This window comes from Gossypium hirsutum, chromosome D02, assembly GCF_007990345.1.
Source record: "Gossypium hirsutum isolate 1008001.06 chromosome D02, Gossypium_hirsutum_v2.1, whole genome shotgun sequence".
NCBI classification, from domain to species: Eukaryota; Viridiplantae; Streptophyta; class Magnoliopsida; order Malvales; family Malvaceae; genus Gossypium; species Gossypium hirsutum.
In genome coordinates this window covers 19,186,758-19,210,508 of record NC_053438.1, presented here as the reverse complement: position 1 = coordinate 19,210,508, position 23,751 = coordinate 19,186,758, and the positions used below count along the sequence as shown (strand labels likewise).

General features: G+C 33.6%; 1 protein-coding gene and 1 long non-coding RNA gene across 3 annotated transcripts; one reads left to right on the top strand and one right to left on the bottom strand.

Annotated features, from left to right (window-relative positions):
• Window positions 1-10,027: 10,027 nt before the first annotated feature.
• LOC107910745 (protein DCL homolog, chloroplastic) lies at window positions 10,028-13,880 on the top strand. Of its 2 annotated transcripts, XR_001687775.2 has the most exons (4): window positions 10,032-10,481; window positions 10,569-10,683; window positions 12,125-12,303; window positions 13,060-13,880. XR_001687775.2 is itself a non-coding variant. In XM_016838721.2 (3 exons), the coding sequence occupies exons 1-3, from the start codon at window positions 10,120-10,122 to the stop codon at window positions 12,218-12,220; spliced, it is 573 nt and encodes a 190-aa protein (XP_016694210.1). In that variant the 5' UTR covers window positions 10,028-10,119; the 3' UTR covers window positions 12,221-13,880. The 2 variants fall into 2 exon arrangements, 1 of the variants encoding a protein (XP_016694210.1); XM_016838721.2 differs by having other exon boundaries at window positions 10,028-10,481; window positions 12,125-13,880.
• Window positions 10,173-11,868, bottom strand: LOC121214657 (uncharacterized). Its single transcript, XR_005910253.1, has 2 exons — window positions 10,998-11,868; window positions 10,173-10,716 (listed from the first exon to the last, which is right to left on the bottom strand). It is a non-coding gene; the product is annotated as an uncharacterized lncRNA (long non-coding RNA).
• Window positions 13,881-23,751: the final 9,871 nt, after the last annotated feature.

Sequence of the window (23,751 nt, the reverse complement as noted above, 5' to 3'; positions counted from 1 at the left end):
CAAGTGAATAAATTCATAAACGGATTCAAGATCTATCTTCTTGGGTCCAATCCGATGTATTGTCAATCCAGTCAGTCATATCTATGTCTTTATCTTTTGGGAGTCATCCGCTTCGATGCCCAAGACAAAGCATCTCCCTATTGGACTTGATAAACGCCATATTAGTCTTTCAATCAGTTTGCTAATTTTTTATTAGACTAAGGACATGTTTATGTTCGTCTAATAATAGAAGTCTTTTTTTGTATTATGATCCGACCACGTAATACAACTTAGTATTAGTTTAAACATTAGACAACTAGTGAGCAACATTTGCTTCTATTTTGCTTCGCGTACAAAGTATATTAATGTAATCAATGGATTTGTTTTATTAACCAATCTATTCGAAAAAATTACAAGTGTACATTGATGAAAATACTATACTTAGGACACCAGATCAAACATCTAAACCTATCCTCCTACTCCAATCAACATTATGGAAAGCCCAAAGGCTCATGTCAATGGGAACAAAGCAAAAATTGTATCATCCCTAGAAGTAAATATTGTAAAGAAAAAGAGAAGGGCATTGTTCCCAAGGATTTCCATGTTTTTGTTCAGAAAAAAGTCTCAGTCATTCATTCCAACTCTACGTAAGTAAGTCTTCAATGAAGTCCACTGTGGTGATTTGTACTATTTTTGTCAAAGTGCCTTACTTGTTCCATAACACTTGATATATTTGTACCTTGAGAGTGTAAATTCGATAAAAGTACTATAGATGCCTTTGTACTAGGAGTCCAATTGCATTTTCCCTCTCTACTTCAAAAATAAGCAAATCAGTCCTTGCACATTAGATCAAAGTGCAAATTAGTCATTTTATTAAAAATTTCATCCATTTGTACTGTAAAAAATTGACGTGATTGACAAAATAATCAAAAGTGACATGTAGCGTGCCATGTGTACCTCATGTTGGAATATAGGGACTAATTTTTAACAATAAGATGGATGTAATTTTTAATAGAAGGACCAATTTACTTTTTTATCTAACATACAAGGCTATTTTACTCTTTTTTTAATAAAAGGGATAAAATGTAGCCAAATTCTTAATACAAAAACTTTCATAATACTTTTACCATGTAAATTTCAACATCTTTAATGTATGATAAAGTTAACATTACATTTTTGCTTTCAGCATAGGGGTGTACGTAAAGGTCATCCTTCCAATCAAAATGAAAAAAAAATTTGAGATAATTGCAATTGACTAGTTTAATCTGTAAATCAAATTTGATATTAAATTTTACAAAATGGAGTTGAAGAAAAAAGTTTAAGTCTATTCGAAGATTTAATGATATTTAAGTATGATGAAGCATGTTGTATAAAATGTTACATGACTTAAAGTTCATTAACACTTGAAAATGACAAAAAAAAACTAATTACACAACATAAATGAAAATCATTTAATAAAAAGTTAAAAACTACATGATTTGGGGATCCACTTAAAAAGTTTCATTATAATCAAAATATCATGATTAGAGGTGCTCATGGGCCGGGCCGGATCCAAAAAAAATTTCGACCCACGTCCTAGTCCCGGGCCGGCCTGGCCCGAAATATGGGCCATAAATTTTGTCCAGGCCCAGCTCGAGAAAAAAATCTTAAGCCCGACCCGGCCCGGCCCGGCCCATTTTTTTAATAAACACTAAAAATTTATTTTAAAAATAAAAAAATAAAAAAAAAAGTATTTTAAAAATATTTTAAAATTAAAAAATAAAAATATATATTTATTATATATTCGGGTCGGGCCGGGCCCAGGCCAAAAAATGGTACCCGAGGCTCGAAACGGGCCTCGTTTTTTTCTCAAACCCATACTTCGGGCCTATATTTTTTCCGAACCCTCTCATATTTCGGGCGAGCCATCGGGCCGGGCCGGGTCACCCGGCCCATGAGCACCTCTAATCACGACCTTTAGCTATCATAATAGTAAGTATATGACTACTTTTAGCCATCAAGAAGTAATTTAAAAATATTTAGAGAGAATTTATAAATTTCAATTTTTTTAATAAAAATATTTTTGGTTAGGTTATAGATAAAAAGCTATACAGGTTAAATGATTAATAGGAAGGTTCAAAACCAATATTTTGAAGCCCTTCAGTTATTTTATGAATAATCTTTCAAGAATTGATTTAACCAAAATTTTATGCATGAGATAAAATTAAATTATAGTTATTTATATTATTCAAAACCTCAAATAATTCATATTTAAGACCTCAACTAATGTGGATGGACATCCACTTTCACTTATTAAACTTATTTTTTAAAGAAAATATAATAAATTATCTAATATTTTGTTTGATTGTATATCCCATAATTTATAATTTCAATAGCTAGATTTCAGAGTATTTATAATTTTTATTTTTTTATGAATTCTAACTTTTTAAAATATATTTGCAAACACATAATATTATTTAAATCTAAAAGGTTAAAAATATTTTTTTTTCAAATTAAAATTGAAATAAAACTTTATCAGTAATATTAAAACTAAATAATTTTAAAAAATTAAAATAAAATTTCTCTATACATTTTAAAATACAATATTAGAATATTTTATCAAAAGTTTTACGCATTTTAAAAGGGATAATTTACCAGTAAAAGCCCTTTTTTAAAAAAAATTACCGAAATGGGCCCATTATTTAATTATTTACCGAAACGTCCTTTTCCGCGAATCGCGTCCACGTCAGCCCGAGTTGCTGATGTGGCAGCAAATTGCGCCCGATTTCGAACCGCGCGTGAACAGTACCCAACGGTCAGAAATTTGACCGTTGCCCCCCCCCAACGGTCAAAAAAAACTATAAATACCCCCCACCCCTTTTTATTTTTTCACAAATAAATCCTCTCTCATATTTCCTCTCAATTCCTCTCAATTTCCTTCCAAAATTCTCTCAATTTCCTTCCAAAATTCTCTCAAATCCATATTTAATTTCAATTTCCTCTCAATTTCCTTTTTTAAAATAATTTTAATTTTTTTATATTTTTATAAATCGTAAAAATTTGTACGATTTCATCAATGGCCGGATCATTGACTCGTCTTGATAGGCATCACATATCGGTGGAACAAATGACAATGGTAAGTGTTAAATTTAATTTTTAAATATTATTTAAGAATTTTTTATTTATGCATTTTTAGATAATTATTAATTTATTATTTGTTATAAAAGTCTGAAGATCGGGTATTGGAATGCAATATCCAGAATATGCATGCTCCTCCATCACCGTTGGTAGAGAACTACCTGCGGGAAGTGGGTTTTTGGCACGTGGCGACGGTAGGCCGGGGATGCAAGTTGGACCCGAAACTGATCAGTGCGTTGATCGAGAGGTGGAGACCCGAGACGCACACATTCCATCTTCCATGTGGAGAGTGCACTATCACTCTAAAAGATGTTAGTCTGCAGTTGGGATTGTCGGTGGACGGGCACCCAGTCACCGGGTGTGCCCAATCTAGCAATTGGGAGGCGGTGTGCTACGAGCTTTTAGGCGCTATTCCGGAGAAAATAGAGGGAGGTAAGGTCGAGATGGGCTGGTTACGTGACACGTTCCCTGATCCAGATGAAGATTCAACCGAAATTGAAAGAATTCGATATGCTCGGGCATACATTCTTTAAATAATTAGACGTTATCTGATGCCCGACACGTCTCGAAGCCGCGTACATCTAAGATGGCTGCTAAAACTCGTTGATTTTAGAGCAGCTAGTGAATTGAGTTGGGGGTCTGCCGTCTTGGCAACATTATATCGGGAGATGTGCGGGGCGACGCGACCGAAGAGAGCAAACATCGAAGGTTGCCTGTCACTACTGCAGTCATAGGCACGATTTCGCTTTCCATTTCTACGTCCTCGAGTGAACCACCCATATACATTCCCACTCATAACGAGGTAAATTTTATTATATTACATTTTACAATTATTACGTAGATTTTTAAAAATAAAAGTATGCTAAAAATTTATTTAATTAGGTGGAACCATCCGACAAGTTATGCTAGATTACTGTCCTCTCTTGAAGATATAATGCTTCTATTGGACCAACGGTCGGAAGCAGAAGTAAGTATTATTGCAAATAGATATTTTCCATACATTCGCTATTCGATTGATATTTAGTATTTAGTATTTAGTATTATGTATATAACTAATATTTCTATCATGTTCATATAGTTTCAATGGACACCATACGAGGATCCGGCAATTCGGGCAGTAATCCCGGAAGAGTTTTTACAAAATCCACAAGCTTGGCATGTGAAAGTCATGTTGGTCAACTACGCAACCGTGGAGCCACACCAGACAGACAGGGTGCTACGATAGTTTGGATATAGACAACCGATTCCGGTGGGTCCTGAGGTGTTTGACGATCAACACAAAGTCGACCTTCGGCAATTGAATATAGATTGGACGAGATACTGGTCTGAGTACATGGAAATGTGGGAAGATCGGTATGAATATCTAACTACTCGGGAACTAATCACCGTTCCGGAGTTATCGTGCATTCTAGAATACATGCCATGGTTTAGGATACATGGCAAGCCGTATTTACTGATGCCAGAGGAGAGGCAGCGGCAAATACTTGTTGAAAGGGTAAGGCGCGGGCCTCTAAATCCAAGACGACAAGACGAAGGCAGCCCCTCAAAGAGGCCCAGACATTCACCCGGCTCATCATCAGCGGCCATAAGATTACCAGGCCCAACGAGAGCACCGACGCAGCAGTTCAACCGATGATACCCACGCAACCGCCTTTTCAGATGATGCCAGGTGCGTTTCCTAGCCCTTATATGTACCCTAACCCTTATATGTATCCTTTTCCGAGTCCTATGGCAGGTTGGAGCCAAATGCCCGGTTCAGCTTTATTTCCTGTTATGCCGAGCGGACCGCTGATGTATTGGCCAGCGACGCACGAGGGATCGCAAAGGGGGTCGTCGGGGAGCTCTCCTTTTTACCAATCCCCACCAACGTATGGGTTTCAAACACTGTTGCCGTTCTTGATGCAAACACCTCCACATACACTATTCTTTGAAGGTGGATCATCGTCCCAAGTCTAACAACTAGATGCCGAACCGAAAGAACCAGAATCCCCACTGGAGGAACAACAACCGCCCCCAGAAGCTAGAGAAATGAGGAATCCAACGAGTAACCGTCGACGGCCGCCATGTGGCACTGAATCCCCTGGGCATAGGCATTGATTGCCGTATTTAAATTTATTTGTACAAATATTTTGAATATTTTGATATTATTTTATGTAAAAAATAGAAATTTTTTGAGTTATTTTGATATTATTTGATGTAATAAAATAGAAGTTTATTTGATGTAATAAAATAATAAAAAATTCGAGTTATTTTGATATTATTTGATGTAATAAAATAGGAGTTTATTTGATGTAATAAAAACCCTAACCTAATTTAACCCTAAACCCTAACCTAAATCAATTAAAAACCCTAACCCTAACCTAATTTAATTAAAAATCCTAACCCCTAACCTAAATTAATTACAAACCCTAACCCTAACCTAATTTAATTAAAACCCTAACCCTAACTTAATTTAATTAAAAACCTTAACCCCTAACCTAAATTAATTACAAACCCTAACCCTAACCTAATTTAATTAAAAACCCTAACCCTAACCTAATTTAATTAAAAATCCTAACTCCTAACCTAAATTAATTATAAACCCTAAACCTAACCTAATTTAATTAAAAACCCTAACCCTAACCTAATTTAATTAAAAACCCTAACCCCTAACCTAAATTAATTACAAACCCTAACCCTAACCTAATTTAATTAAAAACCCTAAACCCTTAACTTAAAAACCCTAACATTAACCTAATGTTAGATTTGGAAAAATGTTTTGACTGGTACTAACAAATAATAATTTTACATAATTTGATAATTTTACTAACCATTAATACAATTTTTTGACTTAATAATTTTACATTCACATAATGTTAGATTTGGAAAAATATTTTGACTGGTACTAACAATTAATAATTTTATATAATTTGATAATTTTACTAACCATTAATAAAATTTTTTGACTCAATAATTTTACATTCACATAATGTTAGATTTGGAAAAATGTTTTGACTGGTACTAACAATTAATAATTTTATATAATTTGATAATTTTACTAACCATTAATACAATTTTTTGACTTAATACAATTTATCAATTAATAATTTCACAAACTTAATTTTTTTACAATTACATTCAACTATTGCGATTAGGGCATGATCGACTTGTATGGCCTGGATTCCTACACCATTCGCACAACTTCGTTTGACTGGTTGTTTCTCAGATATCCATATTGTTACATATTCTAGTCGAGCAAGGTCGACCCTTTGGTTTGCGACGTAATTCTCTATCCGGTAACAGCTTAAAAAGAGTAAGAGATACGGGCGGCCACTTACGTTCATCTGCGACCAGTGGGAAAACGTGTCTCCATACGTTGTACATGTTTTTTAATTTGTACACTTCGTCCACATAACTCATCGGATCCAGACGGAGTTTCTGACAAGCTGTAATAACATGAGCGCATGGATAACGAAGTGCATCAAACATCCCACAGTCACAAGTCCTATTTCGCAAGTGTACACGATATTGCCCGCCAACAACACCTTGGTGCGGTCTGTCAAACTCTGTCACGCGAAACCATAAATTGTCTCGATCGTGACACACTATGTGCATGGTGTTTGCCCTCGCCTTGGCCTTGTTAATTTATTAAACTACCTTACTGCACCATACATGGCCTCCCTGCATCTGGCCTGTATAACTTGCTGCTCGCTTTGGAAATAGTATCGCCAAACGAAAATATGTCTCTCGCACAACCGATGTTATCGATAGATGACGCGTTCCTTTAAGAACAGAATTTATGCATTCTGCCAGGTTCGACGCCATATGGCCATATCATAGGCCGTCGTCGTATGCTTGTGCCCACTGTTTGAAACATATGTTACAAAGGTAGTCCGCCCCTTCTCCGTTTTGGGATCATAAAATTGCCAACATCTTATGAAAACAATATTTATTTATTTCATACCCTGCCAATATAATATCATAGCGAATAATTTATACCACTTCTACCAATAAAACTAATTCAAATTGACAAACGAAATAACACAAATATAGACTAAATACCCATATTGGTCACTTGTCGTCATTCGCTCTTAGATGGATATTACCTGTAGTAGTTCGAAGCAACGTGTCTTAGGCAATCTCTATGGTGTGTGCGCTGCCATAAGCTTCCCTTTCGATCAAATGCAGCTAGTATACCGGTGCCCCGATCTGAAATAACACAGATATCAAGTTAGGGGCACACATGCCTCCTTAACCTAGAGAGAAAGAAATCTCAGTCATCAGACGACTCCCCTAGTGTTATTGCAAATGCAATTGGAAGAATTCTCCCACCGTCATCCTGTGCCACTGCAAGCAATAGCCGATGAGTATACCTACCAAACATGAAGGTACCGTCAATTTGTACCAACGGCTTGCAGTATGGAAATGCGTCTCAGCATTGCTTAAAGGTCCAAAACAGGCGTTTGAACACTTGGTATCCATGTAGCAATCGGTCGTTGTAGTACGCATGTTCCGTTTCAAGGTTTGTGATGGCACCGGGGACGTATCTCTTTAGCACCTGACACCACTGCCATATTTCATTATATGAGGCGTCCCACCCACTATGCATCTTCTCCAACGCCTTTTGCTTAGCTATCCAAGCCTTGTGGTAAGAGGGCGTATACCCCATTTGGCTACGAATATTGGCAATTAACACCGACACTGAAGTCTTAAGATCTACTTTTATCGTGGGCAATATCAAGCTAGCTAACATAGCTGAATTCATTTTGGGATGATCTTGTGAAACACCTACAAAGGGAGTACATTAAATAATGCAACATTGCATAATAAAAGTATTATTCAGATACAGTCAATACTGTACTTGCAGCACTTGTATGTGGACCTTTGTACTTTTTTATCTCCCACAACCCTGTCATTTTCCTTAACGAGGCGTAGATTTTCCATGAACATGTGCCGTCTTGCACCGCACACTTCGCCTCAAACTTATCAGATTTTGATTTAATGACGTGGTAGTTAACGCCGTTTTTAATGCTTTGTTGTTTCAAAGCACCAATAAAACTATCATTGTTGGTAAACTGATTACCAACTTCAAGTTCACCGAAATCTACCCCCCGAACTTGTACGATCACCCAACCGGTGTGGTAGATCTGGAAACTCTAACGCATCATCTGCAGACAGGTCGACATTATGCATGTGGGCTGGAGGTGAGTATACTCTGAATCGTAGATTTTCTTCCTCATCTGAACTCCTGTCAGCATCTTTAGCTTCTGTTGGAATAGGCTCCGATTCAGAAAATAAGCTAACTTCTACACCATCCGGCCCGGGCTCTCGAGGTGGATCCACATCAGAGTCATCTTCTAACCCACAATCATCTGCAGTGTACGAGGTCCCCTCACCGGTTGACGTCGTAGAGAGTACATCATCCCTTCTTCTGGGCATTTGATAACGTCCCTAATTGGATGTAGATTACCACCCTCTAGAACTTGATGTCACTCCCCAATACGTATTTCCAGCATCAAACATTGAGCCACCGACATACATGTCCCATCCACCGACAGAGTATCTTGCAGGGGATGTGCATTCCACACCGCTACCGAACATGGGCTGTTCCGTATTTTGTAACCCGCTGACCAAGTGTCGGCCAAGGGTGGTGTATACATCTCCAACACCGGTCACTGGTACATCAGTTGGCGATGTAAATTGTACATATAACTCAATATAAGGTGCTCCACTAGCAAGATGAGTCTGCACCATTGCCTCCTAGCTACGAGCACCTTTTATGTCAAACGAGTCATATGTCACTGGATCAACAGAAGAACAAAACCGATACGTGATAGACAGAACTTTCATTGGCGTCGTTCCAAAAATTTTACGCCTAATCCTTTTACGAAGTTCTGTCAAATCTATGTTCTGGTTAAAAACCAGTCGCATCGTATTCTCCGACAAAAAAACAACACCATTCTCGGTGTGGCAAACCTCACCATCGTAGTAAATAACAGCACTAATACGTTCACTCATATTTGAAACTCTAACCTTCTTAGCCTCTCTAAATTGTTTCTATTGTGACTTATACATTCTGAGAACATTTTCTGCCTAATTTATAGCCTCAGCCCAAACATGCTACTGTAGCAAAAGCGCGTCCACGAGGGCACGATTTCACAAATTCTTCTCAAATAGCATCCTGCTAGAAGCGATTTTATATTATTTGCTCAGAAACGTCAAAAAAATTTATTTCGTACATGACCTACTATAGCAAAAGCATGCTGACGAGGCCGCGATTTCACAAATTATTCACAAATAGCATCCTGCTAGAAGCGATTTTATACTATTTGCTCAGAAACGTCAAAAAAATAATTATTTCTTCCGTGACCTACTGTAGCAAAAGCGCGTCCACGAGGGCGCGATTTCACAAATTCTTCTCAAATAGCATCCTGCTAGAAGCGATTTTATACTATTTTATCAGAAACGTCAACTCGAAATTATTTCTTCTAGGACTTAAAAACCCTTAAAAGCCTGAACCCTAAACCCTAAAAGCCAAAAAAACCTAACGTTGGAAAAATCGCGAAATCGCGTCCACGTCAGCGCGAGTTGCTGACGTGGACGCGATTTCTTGGCGCGTACCCTGACATGGCGCTGACGTGGACGCGATTTCACAGAAAAAGGACTATTCCGATAAATAATTAAAGAATGGGCCCATTTCAGTAATTTTTGAAAAAAAAGGGCTTTTATTAGTAAATTGCCCTTTTAAAAGGCTGTTTAATGTATTGTTTATAAATTTTTTAATAAAATGTTTTAAACAATTAAATAAAAATAACTTATCGAAATTTAAATAATTTACCTAAGTTAAAATTAATGATTATTAAATATTTTTAATTATTATAGTTCTTTGATCAACCATCCAAAAAGTTTACCCTCAATGAAATTTTAAAAAACTAGTAACGGGCTTAGCTGGATAAATATCACCCTTTTCTATCAACTAATATAATCCTTTCCAATGCCAAAACAGTAATGCGACCGTTAACTCACTGACTCAGTTCACTCGTTATGGCTTCATGTCTAAAGCCATCACCGTCCAACTTTCACCGGACCTTTATCCCTATCTCTTTTTCTTCCTCCTCCGTTATCTTATCTTCTCCGTTGTACCAAACAACGTCGCTCCGCGTTCGTTTTTGCGCGCTGACGACCGGCCCCGACGTCGGGAGAACCACGAGCCAGGAATCTTCTGGCGCTGATTTGTTAAGGAAGCCGAGTATAGTTCCAGATGAGGACAGTGGCGGACTTTCAGAAGAAGAGGATGGTAGTAAGGAAAAAGGAAATAAAGGTGAATGGATTGATTGGGAAGACAGGATTTTACAGGACACTGTTCCTCTCGTTGGTTTCGTTAGAATGATTCTTCATTCTGGAAAGTAAGTAATTTAATTTGTTGCCTTTTTAAAAAAATTATCTAATTACATAATACTTCCTTTTATTGTAAATTTGTAAATTTATTGCAGATATGAAAGTGGAGATAGATTGAGTCCAGAGCACGAAAAGACTATTCTGGAGAGGTTGCTTCCTTACCATCCAGAGTCTGAGAAGAAAATCGGATGTGGAATTGATTACATTACTGTATGTTTCTGTACCTTATCTGCATTTTGACCACTGGAATTTATAAATAATTAGAAGCTTGAATTTAACAATTTAAATAAATTATACTAATACTTCTTTTTAGGATTTTCAGAATTTTTTTCCGATTTAATTTTAGTTGCATAATTTAGTGTTAGTTCTAATGTGACCTTTTTTTTCCCCCTGAAAGGACTAGACGAAATCAAGTTGCATAAATATAAATTTAAACACTAAAATTCGGGCTCAAATCTAGTCATGCAATAAAACTGAAGGAGTGAAGGGACAGGCTTTTAGAAATGTGGGTGAGAGTCCCCTACCTAGTAGAAGAAGTTGCTGCCTTGTAGGATTTCAATTTAGGCTGGAGATATTTGGCAGGTTTGGAATCTGTACTGATGGCAATATTCCCCATTCCACCCCCATCGCCTTCCCGTTTCCCCTTTTGTCTTGTTAGCTCATTGCTATTGTGGAAGCAAAATAGGCTGCAATTGTACTTGCTCAAAGCTCTTTCTGAATTTACATACTTCATGAATCCTCTTGCCTAGTTTTAGTTAGAAAGATTATAGGTTAATCAATCATTGTAATTTCTATTTTGGATATGGATATTTTCTGATTTCTACTAAGGCATTCATTCTACTTCTCTTTCTGCCTCAGTTTTCTCCACTCTTTTCTCTTTTGGTTTTCCAGTCTCTCTTAAGTGTACGGTGGATTGTCGCCTTCAACTTTGTTTTTTTTCTTTTTGTAATTGTATGTCCTGCTTGGCTTTGTACTTCTCATTTCTTGATGAGATCATGCGGAAACTGCTGTTAGATATATGTGGCTATAAGTGATTATGTGTTGGTTACGTGTGATGATATCAACAAAGTCAACTCATGCCTTGTCCGTTTCAACATCATTATGTGGTGGAGCGACCTATTCAATATTGAATTGAATACCCTTATTACTAATTAACTTCTTTGCCCCATAAACATAAATCCCTGGTAGTAAATATATTTTGCTGCTAATTCTGCATATAATTATAATTTTACCAAGGGGATGCCACCTGATATTGTTCGCTGAAAGTTCTTTGTTAGGCTTGCTCAGTTGCTCTTGATATCTCCATTAGCATGGATGGCATTGCAAATTGCACAAAGCCTTATCAAATTCACCTTTTAAACATGAAATTTCTTCAGCCTGTGCAACCTCTTTCAGGTTTTTGGCCATTGGGCTTTATTGTTTTAGGGGATTGGGATGATGAAGGGTCTCCCCAGTGTTTTCAAATTGATATAAGAAAATTTTAAACGCAAGGACTTGAAAAGTAAGGGAGTAAACTAGCTAAAAGAAAGGAAGCCTTTTAAGTAATTAAAAATTGATTTTGTGTTTTATACAGTTAAACTGTACGATGGCCTGTTTGGCCAATTTGTATGGATTAAGTAAATGATGAACACTTCTCATATTTGGTTCACAGGTTGGTTACCATCCTGAATTTGTAGGCTCAAGATGTTTGTTCATAGTTCGAAAAGATGGTGAACTAGTTGATTTTTCTTACTGGAAATGCATCTAGGGCCTCATCAGAAAAAACTATCCCCTATATGCAGATAGCTTCATTCTCAGAAATTTCCAACGGCCTAGACGGAGTTCATGAGGGTAATACTCTGAACTTGTCTACCACTTCATATTAGTATGTTTAAGGATCTTCTGAATTTTGTTGTATTTTTTTTTTTTGTAATTTTTCATATTTATGAGCTCAAATAACATTTTAAAAATGAAAAGCCATCACTGAAAATTCTTAAATGCTTATAATAGATTCTAAAAAATCATATTCCCAAAAGATTTCAATGAGTTTTGCTGAATGGCTTGACATGTAACTGGTATAAGGTTTAATGTGCATATATCAGTAATTCTTGGTACCTCTCTCAAGGAATAGGATTTCACTATTTTTCTGTGTTTGCTTCACTACTGTTCTCTCTCTACAAACTTTAACACTCTTACAGTAAGGGTTACATACTGATCTGGCTACCAAACTGCATTAGCAGTTCACATTGAATGCAAAGTGTAAGAGCCTGTACTTGTCCTGTTTTATTGTTTAACTGAGTCTAGATTGTTAATGGTTAACATCAAGAAGTCAATCTTTTCATTGTGAGAAGTGCCAAGTGTGTATTTATTACTTATTAATTCTATTAATCGAAAACAAATATCACTTGCCTTCGCAATTAAGTAACATGAATACTGAATTATACATCTGTGCCTGTCATTGCCGTATTCACTATCATTACTTTCTTTTCATCTGGCTCTTGCTTATTGTTTTTCCACCTCAATGCACTCTACTCAGAATTAGTTGCCTACCAAATATTCACCTCACAACTTGCAAACTGAAACCAATTTCACGTGAACCACTTCTAGGTGTCTTCCTTTTTTATTCTTTCTTGATGTCTTTTGGTGGTTGAGCCGTGAGGTTTTCAAATCTCTGCAAGGACAGAACTATTTGACGGCATTGGATTTTTGTTTCTGAGGTTCCTAAGTAATTTCCAAAGAATAACAGGTTAAAGGTGAAAAACAGCTGAGTTTTACTATGTTTTTGGTTTCTCTTACCTCGGGCCAACCTTCACTCTGATCTGCAACCAGAGTTGAGTTTGATCTCAGCTTGTTTTCTTCTGTTTATATATATGTATGTATGTATATATAATGAAAAGAGGATAAAATTCTATTTGAACTTATGCTAGTTGTAGTATAGTCTCTCTGTTTCCATTACATATCAAAAGATTCAGAAATTTAAACTTTAATTAAATCGAAAAAAGCTATGTAAGGGTTAGACCTGACATTCTGTTTTTGTGTTATGTTCATGTTGTTTTACGTCTCATATATGGATAAATATAAATTTTGACACATTAATTAAAGCTAGTGTTAGACTTGACAGGTTACTATGATATTTGGGTTACTTTTTCATGCTATATTATGGATTATGTTCTATTTTTTTATGTCATGTTGGTATCGTGTTATTGTATTATGTTCACAGTTATCTAGTTACAGTAACAAGAAATTCTCAAAACCACGTGAGTTGGAAAAGATTTCAAGGTGCTCTTTCATTTGCCCATTTTTTTTCCCTTTCCTTCGGTCCTTCCTTTTCCCGTGACATTGTAACGCTTGTCTGGTTGTTTTGATGACTAACTACATTTGTCTATGTTTTTTTAATGCAAGATTTTGGTGATTGTTTTATAGATTTATATTTTGATGCATTCAGTGTATAAGTTCAAAGATTTGTTAAAAGATCTAATAACTATATTCATTTTTAATAAAATTTAAAATTATTAATTAATTCATTAATGATGCGCGTTAATATGATTTGCTAACGGTATATAAACTTATACAGTCTGTGTATTGAATACAAATACAAACCCATTTTGTTTTATTTGTTTGTTAGTGTGCCATTTGATTGGATAAAATCATGGTTATCCGAATCGGATCGACTCGGTTGGTCAAATCGATTGGATTGAGAATTGGTTAAGTATTAGTCCGGAAAAAGACTTCAAATCAGTTGAGTTGTGAATTGGTATAAACCAATTGGATTGATTAACCGATAGTCTAATCGATTTGATCACAAGTTCGGTTTTGAAAACATTGGATAAAACATGAAACTCAATTCAATGGGTTATTAAAGATGGGTTGGATGAATAACAAGTTTTGGATATAGTGGTAAGGCACATTATATTTTTAAAGAAAAAACTCAAATTCGAATTTTAGAAGCAACATTATTGAAAAAACAACAAATCAAATTTCATGAATTATAAACAAACATTTACATACTTTAATAATACCTTAATAAAAAGTGGTTGGATGAATTGTTAGAGCGGGTTGGACTGAGTTCCTCTAGTAACGAGTATTTCACATAATTAAACGGTTTTTAACAATTATAATCTGGTTCTTTTAGTTCAATATTTGATATGTCAGGTCAATGGAAGCCACAAGGGGGCATGCTCAAAATTGTAAAATTGCTTTTAAGATCTCTTGAAAAATTATAAAAGATATAATGATAAAATTGTCTTAGATTTATGTTCACCAAGGTAAAAGAATTAACATAACATGGTACTGTTGGGTTATGTCTAAACGAAGATGCTTTTGACAAATAACCCAATCCATATTTGATCCAATATTTCTGATTGATTGCAACACATGTATAGTTGTTGAACATGGATGACCTTTCAGGGGTGTTTTGTACAGTAGAACTTTGGGGAAGTAATTGTCATCGACAATGCTTGAATTTTGGTATGTAACGTGTGACCAAAGAGATTTAACCACTTACTTTGCTACGGTGTTGGTTTTTAGAATTAATTTAAATAATATTATTATTCTCATTTTATTGGAAATGATAAATAAAATCAACTATTACATTAAATATAAGAAATTATTATAGATAGTAAATAAAGTTTAAAGGTCACTTAAAGACATTTTATGCATTTTTTTTTTGTTCTCTTATGGTTCATAAAATAATTTAAAAAGAAAATCGCAATATATTTGGCAAGATTGGTAAAAGTACCATAGCAGTTTTTATGTGGTATATTAGATTACATTTTGGTCCTATTGAAAAATTAGAAAAAATAACTGTTATTTGTTAGATTAAGGAGCACAATATCCCATTGTAAAAAAAATACCGTTAAATATTTATTTTTATGTTTTATATAAAATGCATAATATTAAATATTGCCCTCAATCTTTACGCATTTATTCAATTTGACTAATGTTATTTTAACAATCAAGTGACTTAAATGAATACTTTTGAATATTTTATTGACAATTTTATAACTTTTTGAAGTTGAGTGACCAAAACATAAATTGACTAATAGTTTAGTAACTTGAATGTAATTTACCCTAAACTTTTTCAAAATTTTAATAAAAATTCCAGAAAATTAAAATTTTCAAAATTTAAAAAAAAACTTCAAAATTAAAAACTATCAACTTCTAGATTTTAGAATTGAAATAATTGAAAAAATTAAAAATATCTAAATGTTTTCCAAACTTTCAATAAAAAATATTAAAAGTTTCAACAACGTTGTTGAAACCGAGCTGGTAATTGAATTGATTAGATCATCAGTTTCTATTGAAATAGTTTAATCATTGTTCAACTAATTTTAAATTAAAAATTAAAAAAATTTAGAAATTTTATTAAAAATATGTTATTAAGAATTTTATTAAATCATTTCAGTATATTAAATAAAAATATTATTATATGCAAAATTTATTAGCATATATATATTAGTTACATCTCTACCCCCAAATGACTAAAAATACAAATGCAAATGTAAAATAGAGCAACAATTCAAGAGATTTAATAATAATGACATGAATGAACTAGAATAATTACACTCCTCAACTTAATTAATTCACAACAATGTTTAATAATTGTTCCAAAAAATCCATGGAAACTCGGCTATTTATTAACCGTATATTAATTACGAGTACTTTGGCTTCTCTCGAAGTTCTAAGTTTAACCTCTTGTTTGCATATTTTTATGTCTATTTTGACTTCAAGGTTACCTTTCAAAGCATCGCCTAGTAATTCATACTTATTAAATTATTAAGTCTAGCATATGTCTATACCAACAATTTAGTATTTTTAATAACCAGAAAACTAGATTATGTGAGGTAATAGTAATATTTCTATACTGAAACAGTTTAATCACATAAATCTCAGGGTTATGCAAGGTAATAAGGTTTTTTCAAATTATTACAAATTTCAACCTAATTTTCTCAAATATAGATCAAACATGCACCATTCAAATATCGTGTCAATTAATTACAATCATGTTCTGATTTAATAATTAATTCAATTGCATCCCTACATTTATAATGCACAATTACATGCCATGATTTTATCTGAATGAATAAGAAACCAAGACACAAAACATTGAATACATGTCATGGATAATTTAGATCAAGAATTTGCAATGGTTCTCCGTGATACTGCTCATGGTTATTTCTCCCTTTCTTCTCCTTTTTCTCTAATGCAAATTGCTCCTTAGGTGGCCTGCCTTAAGAGCTTTACACTTAAGAATTGCTCACTCAATTTTCTCTCAAATGAAGAGAGAAAGCAAAAATGAAAAGATTGAGAGAAATGAAATGCTTGGATGAAGGATAATCGAGTAATGAATGATGATCTCAAGTGATGCTTTAGCCCCTAGTTATACTTTTAAGTCTCCATCCTTCTTTACGATTTTTAGCCGCAACTAACCTTCTTTTTCTCCTTTGTAAGTGGTGCCTCCCTTGAATTGTGAAGAAGTGGTGGACGTGTAACAACCCAATTTTCAGCGATATCGAAAACGGTAGTTTCGAAACTTCATTTTCCAATAAACGAATTAGTAAATATTATTTATTAATATTTACAAGATTATTACGGTATTATATTGAATTTTGGTCTAATAAATTTAGATATGTGGGAAGTTAGTCAAGGTACAAGTGTATCAATTCAAAAGTCAGTGGTTTTGGAAATTGAGGTATTGAGACCTTGGTTCTAAAAATCAAGCTTGAAAATATTTTTATTAAATATTTACGAAGTAACTGTATAAGTAAATTGAATCTTGAATAGGTAACTTTACAGAATTAGTGATTAATTAAGGTACAAGGACTAAATCATAAAAGTTAATCGCTATTGATTTTTAATGATTAAAAAGACTTTATTAGTGATTTTTAATGACTTATGTGAAAATTAGGCCATTTAAGAGGATAGTAGACAGTGTAGTGGCTATTTTGAAGACTTTTATGTGTTAAAATTTATTTAATCATTAAAATATATGTTAAGTTAAAGAAAACAAAATATCATTTTCTCAATTTTTCTTTCTCTCACCCGATTCCTCCATTGTTAGCTTGGAGTATTCTGTCAAAGTTTTCCTTTTTCATGGTAAGCTAAACTAAGCCTATTTTTCATAAATTTTACGTTTTTGAGATAATTGTAGCTTAATCTAGTTAACCCGAGTATTAAATCGTAAAATTGTTAAAGTTTTGAAATGTTGCCATTGATGGTCTTTGATGTTAAATAGCTTGGATGTAAGCTTAGATTTGATTATGGATTAAATTGTAAAATAAAAATTGTTAGTTTTGCATATAGGGACCAATATGTAAATATGTTAAATTTGATAGGAAATTTTTGTAGTAATTGATTTTAGAGGGCTGTTGAAGGATGAAATTGAATTTGGATGGTAAATCGAAGCTCAAATTTGAAAGATATAGTTATTTCAATTTTAGGGTAATTGAATAAAATGCGAAACTTTAGGGAAATTGTGTAAAATGAAATTAAGTTGTTATATGCATATACTAAGATGTTATAAGGCTGTTGGAATTGATAAATTGTAATGAATTATTATAGATTTGGAATGAAATCAATCGGAAGTTAATAGAGAAATAAGAGAAATTGCATATTAGTCTCTAACACTTTGTGGTTTTCGTTTTCCAGGTAAGTTTATATGAGATTTACTTTATTAATTTAAGATATGATTGTATTATATTGTTTTTATTTTCTAGCTTGAATTGTTAAGTATGAATACATATATGTATACATTGTTGATGTTGGCATCAAATAGACTAAATCGGAAAGAAATGCATTATGTGATAAATATGAATATGTTCATACTATGCAATGGATATGAAATGGTTATATAATTGAATATTTTGGGTACACGATGATATTATATATAGCTTGAAATGTATCTGTTTGTACTTCGGTGCCTCTATTTGTACCACGATGCCTTTATTTGCAGTTCGGTGCCTCTGTATGCACTTCGATGCCTCTGTATGCACTTTGGTGCCTCTGTTTGTACTTCGGTGCCTCTGTTTGTACTTCGGTGCCTCTATTTGTACTTCAATATCTTTGTATGCACTTCGATGCCTCTGTATGCACTTCGGTGCCTCTGTATGTACTTCGGTGCCTCGGTTTGCACTTCGGTGCCTTTTTTTTCACTCCGGTGCCTCTATTTGTACTTCGATGTCTCTGTTTGCACTCCAGCACCTCTATTTGCACTTCAGTGCCTCTATATGCACTTCGGTGCCTTTGTTCAGCACTATGTTGCTCTCTAGTGTGGTGTAGTTACCCATGTATCCAAATTTATTTACTAATTTCATCAAGCTAATGGATTAATAGACAAAGGAAATGACTGTTAAATTGTTATGAGATTACATTCAAATGAAATATGATGATTAAATTATATGAATGATATTGAATTAATATAATGTATGTGGTCGGTAATGTCTTTAATGATATATATTACTTGAGATAATGTTATATATATACTCGATTATATGTGGGATTTACCTTATTACTATGAAATGCTATATCAATTTAATGACGACATGTGTTCTGAACGGATACATACATTGAGAAAATAGAATGATGTAAATGGTATATTGTTAACAACTCCATTGCATAATACTAAATCGACATAATAAGTAAATGTTGGATTTATATATGATTTGAATGTCTGATGAACTCATCTTGTTCTCGTGTATTGGTATATCAAGAAAATTTATTAAGTTGGCTGTTTTGATGTGTTTAAATTTGTTATTTGAGGTAAATTACCATTTTAATACATATGATTTTACTAAGCATTGTAATGCTTAATTTGTTATGTTTTCTTGTCTTGTAGTTGTCTTTTGCGGAATGTGAAGATTGAATCAACTCAGAGTTCACACTATCCAGCTTCTATCTCAGTAGAATTTTAATTGTTCAATATTTAATTTTGTGGCATGTATATAAGCTTGTTATGTATAAAATTCATTTTGAATGATAATGGTTTTGAATATGTTTATACTACTTGTTCTTAAACCTTATATGGTATGTTATAAGTCTTGCTAAGTAATTGTGTTTTCTTGAATGGTGGTATTGTGGTTCTAGCTTGTGGCAAGCATATGGATGGTTTATGCATGTGATTAATAGAATGAATGTTTTGGTAAAAATGCTTAGATGATTTGAGATGTTTCACATGGATTGTGTGATTGGGGTGCTTTGAGGCATATTTGCTAGATATAGGAAAATATTATATCTTTGGCATGAATTTGTGCATTTTTGGACAGGTTAAAAGATTGGTTATTATACCTATAACCTAAATGAAAATTTTATTTTGAAACATGCATAATAAGATACTTATGGGCATACACGGGCTAACACATGCCTGTGTGTCACACACGAGTAAGTGACACAGCCGTGTGCTCTATATTTATTTGGGAAGTTTTGGGTACACAGTCTCAATTTATTACATGGCCTAGGTACACGACTGTGTGACTTTTAATGCATTTTTTTTACAATTTGATATACACGGTTTCTAAGAGTCACACGGCTTGGATACTCGGCCGTGTGACCCCTGTTTTAGATGAGTGCCCTTATCTTTGGAAAATGTTTCAAATTTATCCTTATTTGTGCTCAGGTCAACTTAAGAGCTTTCGTAAGCTCCATTAAGAATCAAATTTTAATTGTATATCATACTATTTAAATGTTTATGACATGATTTATTATTTGAAGGATTTAATCTAGTTAAATTCTAGGTTGATACTAGAGCATACATAAGCTCGTATAAGGCTTGAGAAAAATTACAATTGGTGATTATGCATTGAAATGATTATGATTGTATGATTCATATTTAATTTGAATGTTAATTATGTATTTATGAAGTAATTTCATGTTTATTTAAAATAATCAATATGAATTGAAGGTGTTATGTACCGGCATTGATGGTAGCACTCCATAGCTCAGGTTTGGCGACCGAACTAGGTAAGGGGTGTTACAAGACAAGTCCTTGATTTGAGGAAAAAGTTGCTTGATCTAAGGAGGACTAGATGGAGACTAAATCTTGGTCGGTTGTGTATATAGGAAGGCCAATTTGGTATTTTTCATGTGAGCTTGTTAGGCCTCTGCATCTACTAGACTTCCTTCTACTGAGTTGACTATATTTTTTAGGCCTCATAGAGCTGGACTAAAATACTCTTGAAATTGTAAGTTTCAGATTTTAGTCTTCAAAAAATATAAAAGTATCATATTTAGCTTGAATTTAATTAAATTGACACACTTTCATAATAGAATTTAATTTATCAAAAATTATAAGTAAAAACTACAAAAAGTGTCATCAATTACTCAGACCTTGCATAAATTAAGTACGAAAAAATGTCTAAAATAATTATATATTTTAGAGTTATCACAACCCTAAACTTAATTCATTGATTGTCTCGAGTAATGTCCTTTTCTAAAGCATTCAAATTCAAGCCCCTCAACCTAGTTAATTCTCCATTCTTGCCATGCTTTAGAAAATTTATGCTCAAAGATAAAAATTGTGAACATGTGACTTAAGTGCATATATCATCCGTTTTTTCTCAAATAGTAAAGTGCTAACTATAATAATGAATTGTAATAAGTGTGTACCAAGTTCTTCCAATTAATTCTTGTTTCCCTTGATTAAGCTAAGTAACAATCCCAAGGGTTAAATTATGTCATATGTTGAACTTAGTAATTCCTCTCCAGTAATGTAGCAGACATAAAAATTTAAACCAATATTTCTGTAGTAAGGTTGTAATGGGGCTTGGTCCAAGGTATGGAAAGAGAGTTATTTTTATGCTAGACCACCTCAAACTCAGCTTACTTCGAGCCTTTAGAACACAATTTTCTACCTAAAGTACCCAATTCTTCTATTTTTTTCTCACTTTTAGAAGTATATGCTCACTAGTACCCTTTTTCTTCACACAATTTTTTTTTGCATGGATAATTTAATGACCTCAAACACTTAAAACATTAAAGTAGGCACCCAATTCTTCTTTCTAACTCCTCCAAACTTAAACATAAAAATGCCCTAAAACAAGCCAAGTCTAAGATTTAGTGAGAAAAGATAAGTAACCTTAAGCGAAGGATAGTTTGTTAATGCAAGGTTTTAAAAGGAATAGGCTAATTAGCTCAAAAATGGGTTTCAAGGGTTAATTTTGATAAGGTAGGCTTAAAAGGCTCAAACGATCCAAACAAAAATTTGCTTAACTCATTTTTAAATTGTTATGCCTCCTAAGATTTCGCCTTAAGGAAATTCCTAAGTCAATTCTAAAGACTTAACCCTTCATACATGCTTAGTTTTTCTAAGTAATTAAAATTTCATGGTTGACTTTATACATAATTACTAATATTTGCATTTCAATCATAACTTATCTAGCATAAAGCTACTTGAAATAGAAGGATTTCATGCATATTAGAGTTAACATAATTATGCAAAAATAAAAATTTTGAGCAAAAATTCACTTAAACACACCTTTATAGAAGAATCAATTTTAAAAAGTATCGGTAAAATTATAATTTCTTGAAAAAAATATCAGAAAAATTAAAATTTCAAAGAAATTATTGTATAGTCCCCTTACTAAAGAGAAGCAATGTCCTCATTGCCTACAAGTATATAGCAAAGGGAAATAAAATTAAAGAAGTTATTGTGAACTATGCACTAGGTAAGTTCCCAAGGAAAGGAGGTGAGTCTCTTTTGACTGCTTAAATACCGGACCTTTCCTTGCCAGAGCTTATCCTAGACATGCACATGCACATGCACATTCGCATTACCACACTTCTCTTTTGAGAAGAATAATTTGCAAAATTTGCTCGATGTTATTCATAATTGCAATTTAAAAGTTTTATTATGCTGAAAATAGAAAATAAGTTAAAAAAAAGTATCTAAAAAAATAATCTGGAAAAAAAACTAAAGGAAAAAGACAAAGAAAACCCCCCTTAATTGTTTGTTGACCCATCATTGTCCGAGTTTGTCTCTTCATCCATGTTATCCACATCCTACCTAGGTGTACCAGGATCCTTAGGTCCGATTCTGCGAGTCGAGTCCCATGGCTCGAAGATGGAATCTGGAAACTCATGAAAATAATCGAATGACTTAAATATTTATTGGGATGTAGCTTGATTCGAGTCATCTCAAACTTCTTGTTGTTTATGCAAGTGCTGTAAAAAGCCCATAATGGTTGATTGATCTACATGAGTTACCGGGTTAGCAAAAAGTTGAATTGGTAGAGGATTAGGCATGGGATTAAGTGGTGCTGCACTACTTGAATCCTCTACTTCTTTAACTTCGTCAAGCCGAATTATCAGCCTTTTCCAAGTAATGTCACCTACCACCCTTGAGATATCAAGGGTAGTTAACATACCTTTACTATAATATGCTTCCATTGGTTCTTGGATCGGTACTCTTGCTTGGAGACACAACATAGTGATGAGTGAAGGGAAATGGCAACAACCTGTTTTTCTTACTACACAATCCCGAATTTCTTTAAGGACTATTTTTGCCACATTAATTGATTTCTCAATCAATATGCAGTATAAGAGCAACATTTGTTCCATCAAAACAGTTAAGTTATGCATCATAGGAAAGTAGTATTATACCTTTGCCTCTCGGGTCAAAAATTCCCTTCGACAGTAATAAGTACCTTGCCTTAAAGTCGCCCATTTAGTTCTAGGATCTGTGACAGCTTTCAAAACATCTTGAACTGTTTCTGTAGTAACATCTTTGCATAGAGCCTTATAATCATCATTCTCAATATTAGGCAAATCAAACAAGTTATTAATGACTAATGTTGTTAGAAATAATTCCCTTTTTCGCACTTGTAATATTGTTACTGTAGATGGATTAAAATGAGAATAAAATTATCAAACAATACCTTCATCTAGAAGAGTGCGGATATCACAAAATACTTTCGATCCTCATTCATCAATGATTCCTCGAATGTAAACCAACACTTCGGCATCGTTATTAGCAATGAGTTGGAAACTCTAATTCGGGAGCATTGGTTTTTTCTGATTTAGTCCCTAACTCAAATTAATATTTCACAACATACTTCTTATTTAATTTTTCTCTAACATCCATTATCCTTTACTTTCTTTATATCTTATTTCTCTAAGAATTTATCTCATATTATTTTCTATTAAGGGGGTTTTGAAGATGTTACACCATTAATATCTCATCTTTGGACAAAATATTAACTTGTAAATGTTATTTTGCTGTAGTAATCAATCACTGATAATAAGAACATGTCAAACAATAAATCTTCCTTTGGGACAATTTATTACTCACATGTAAAACCGAATAATTGT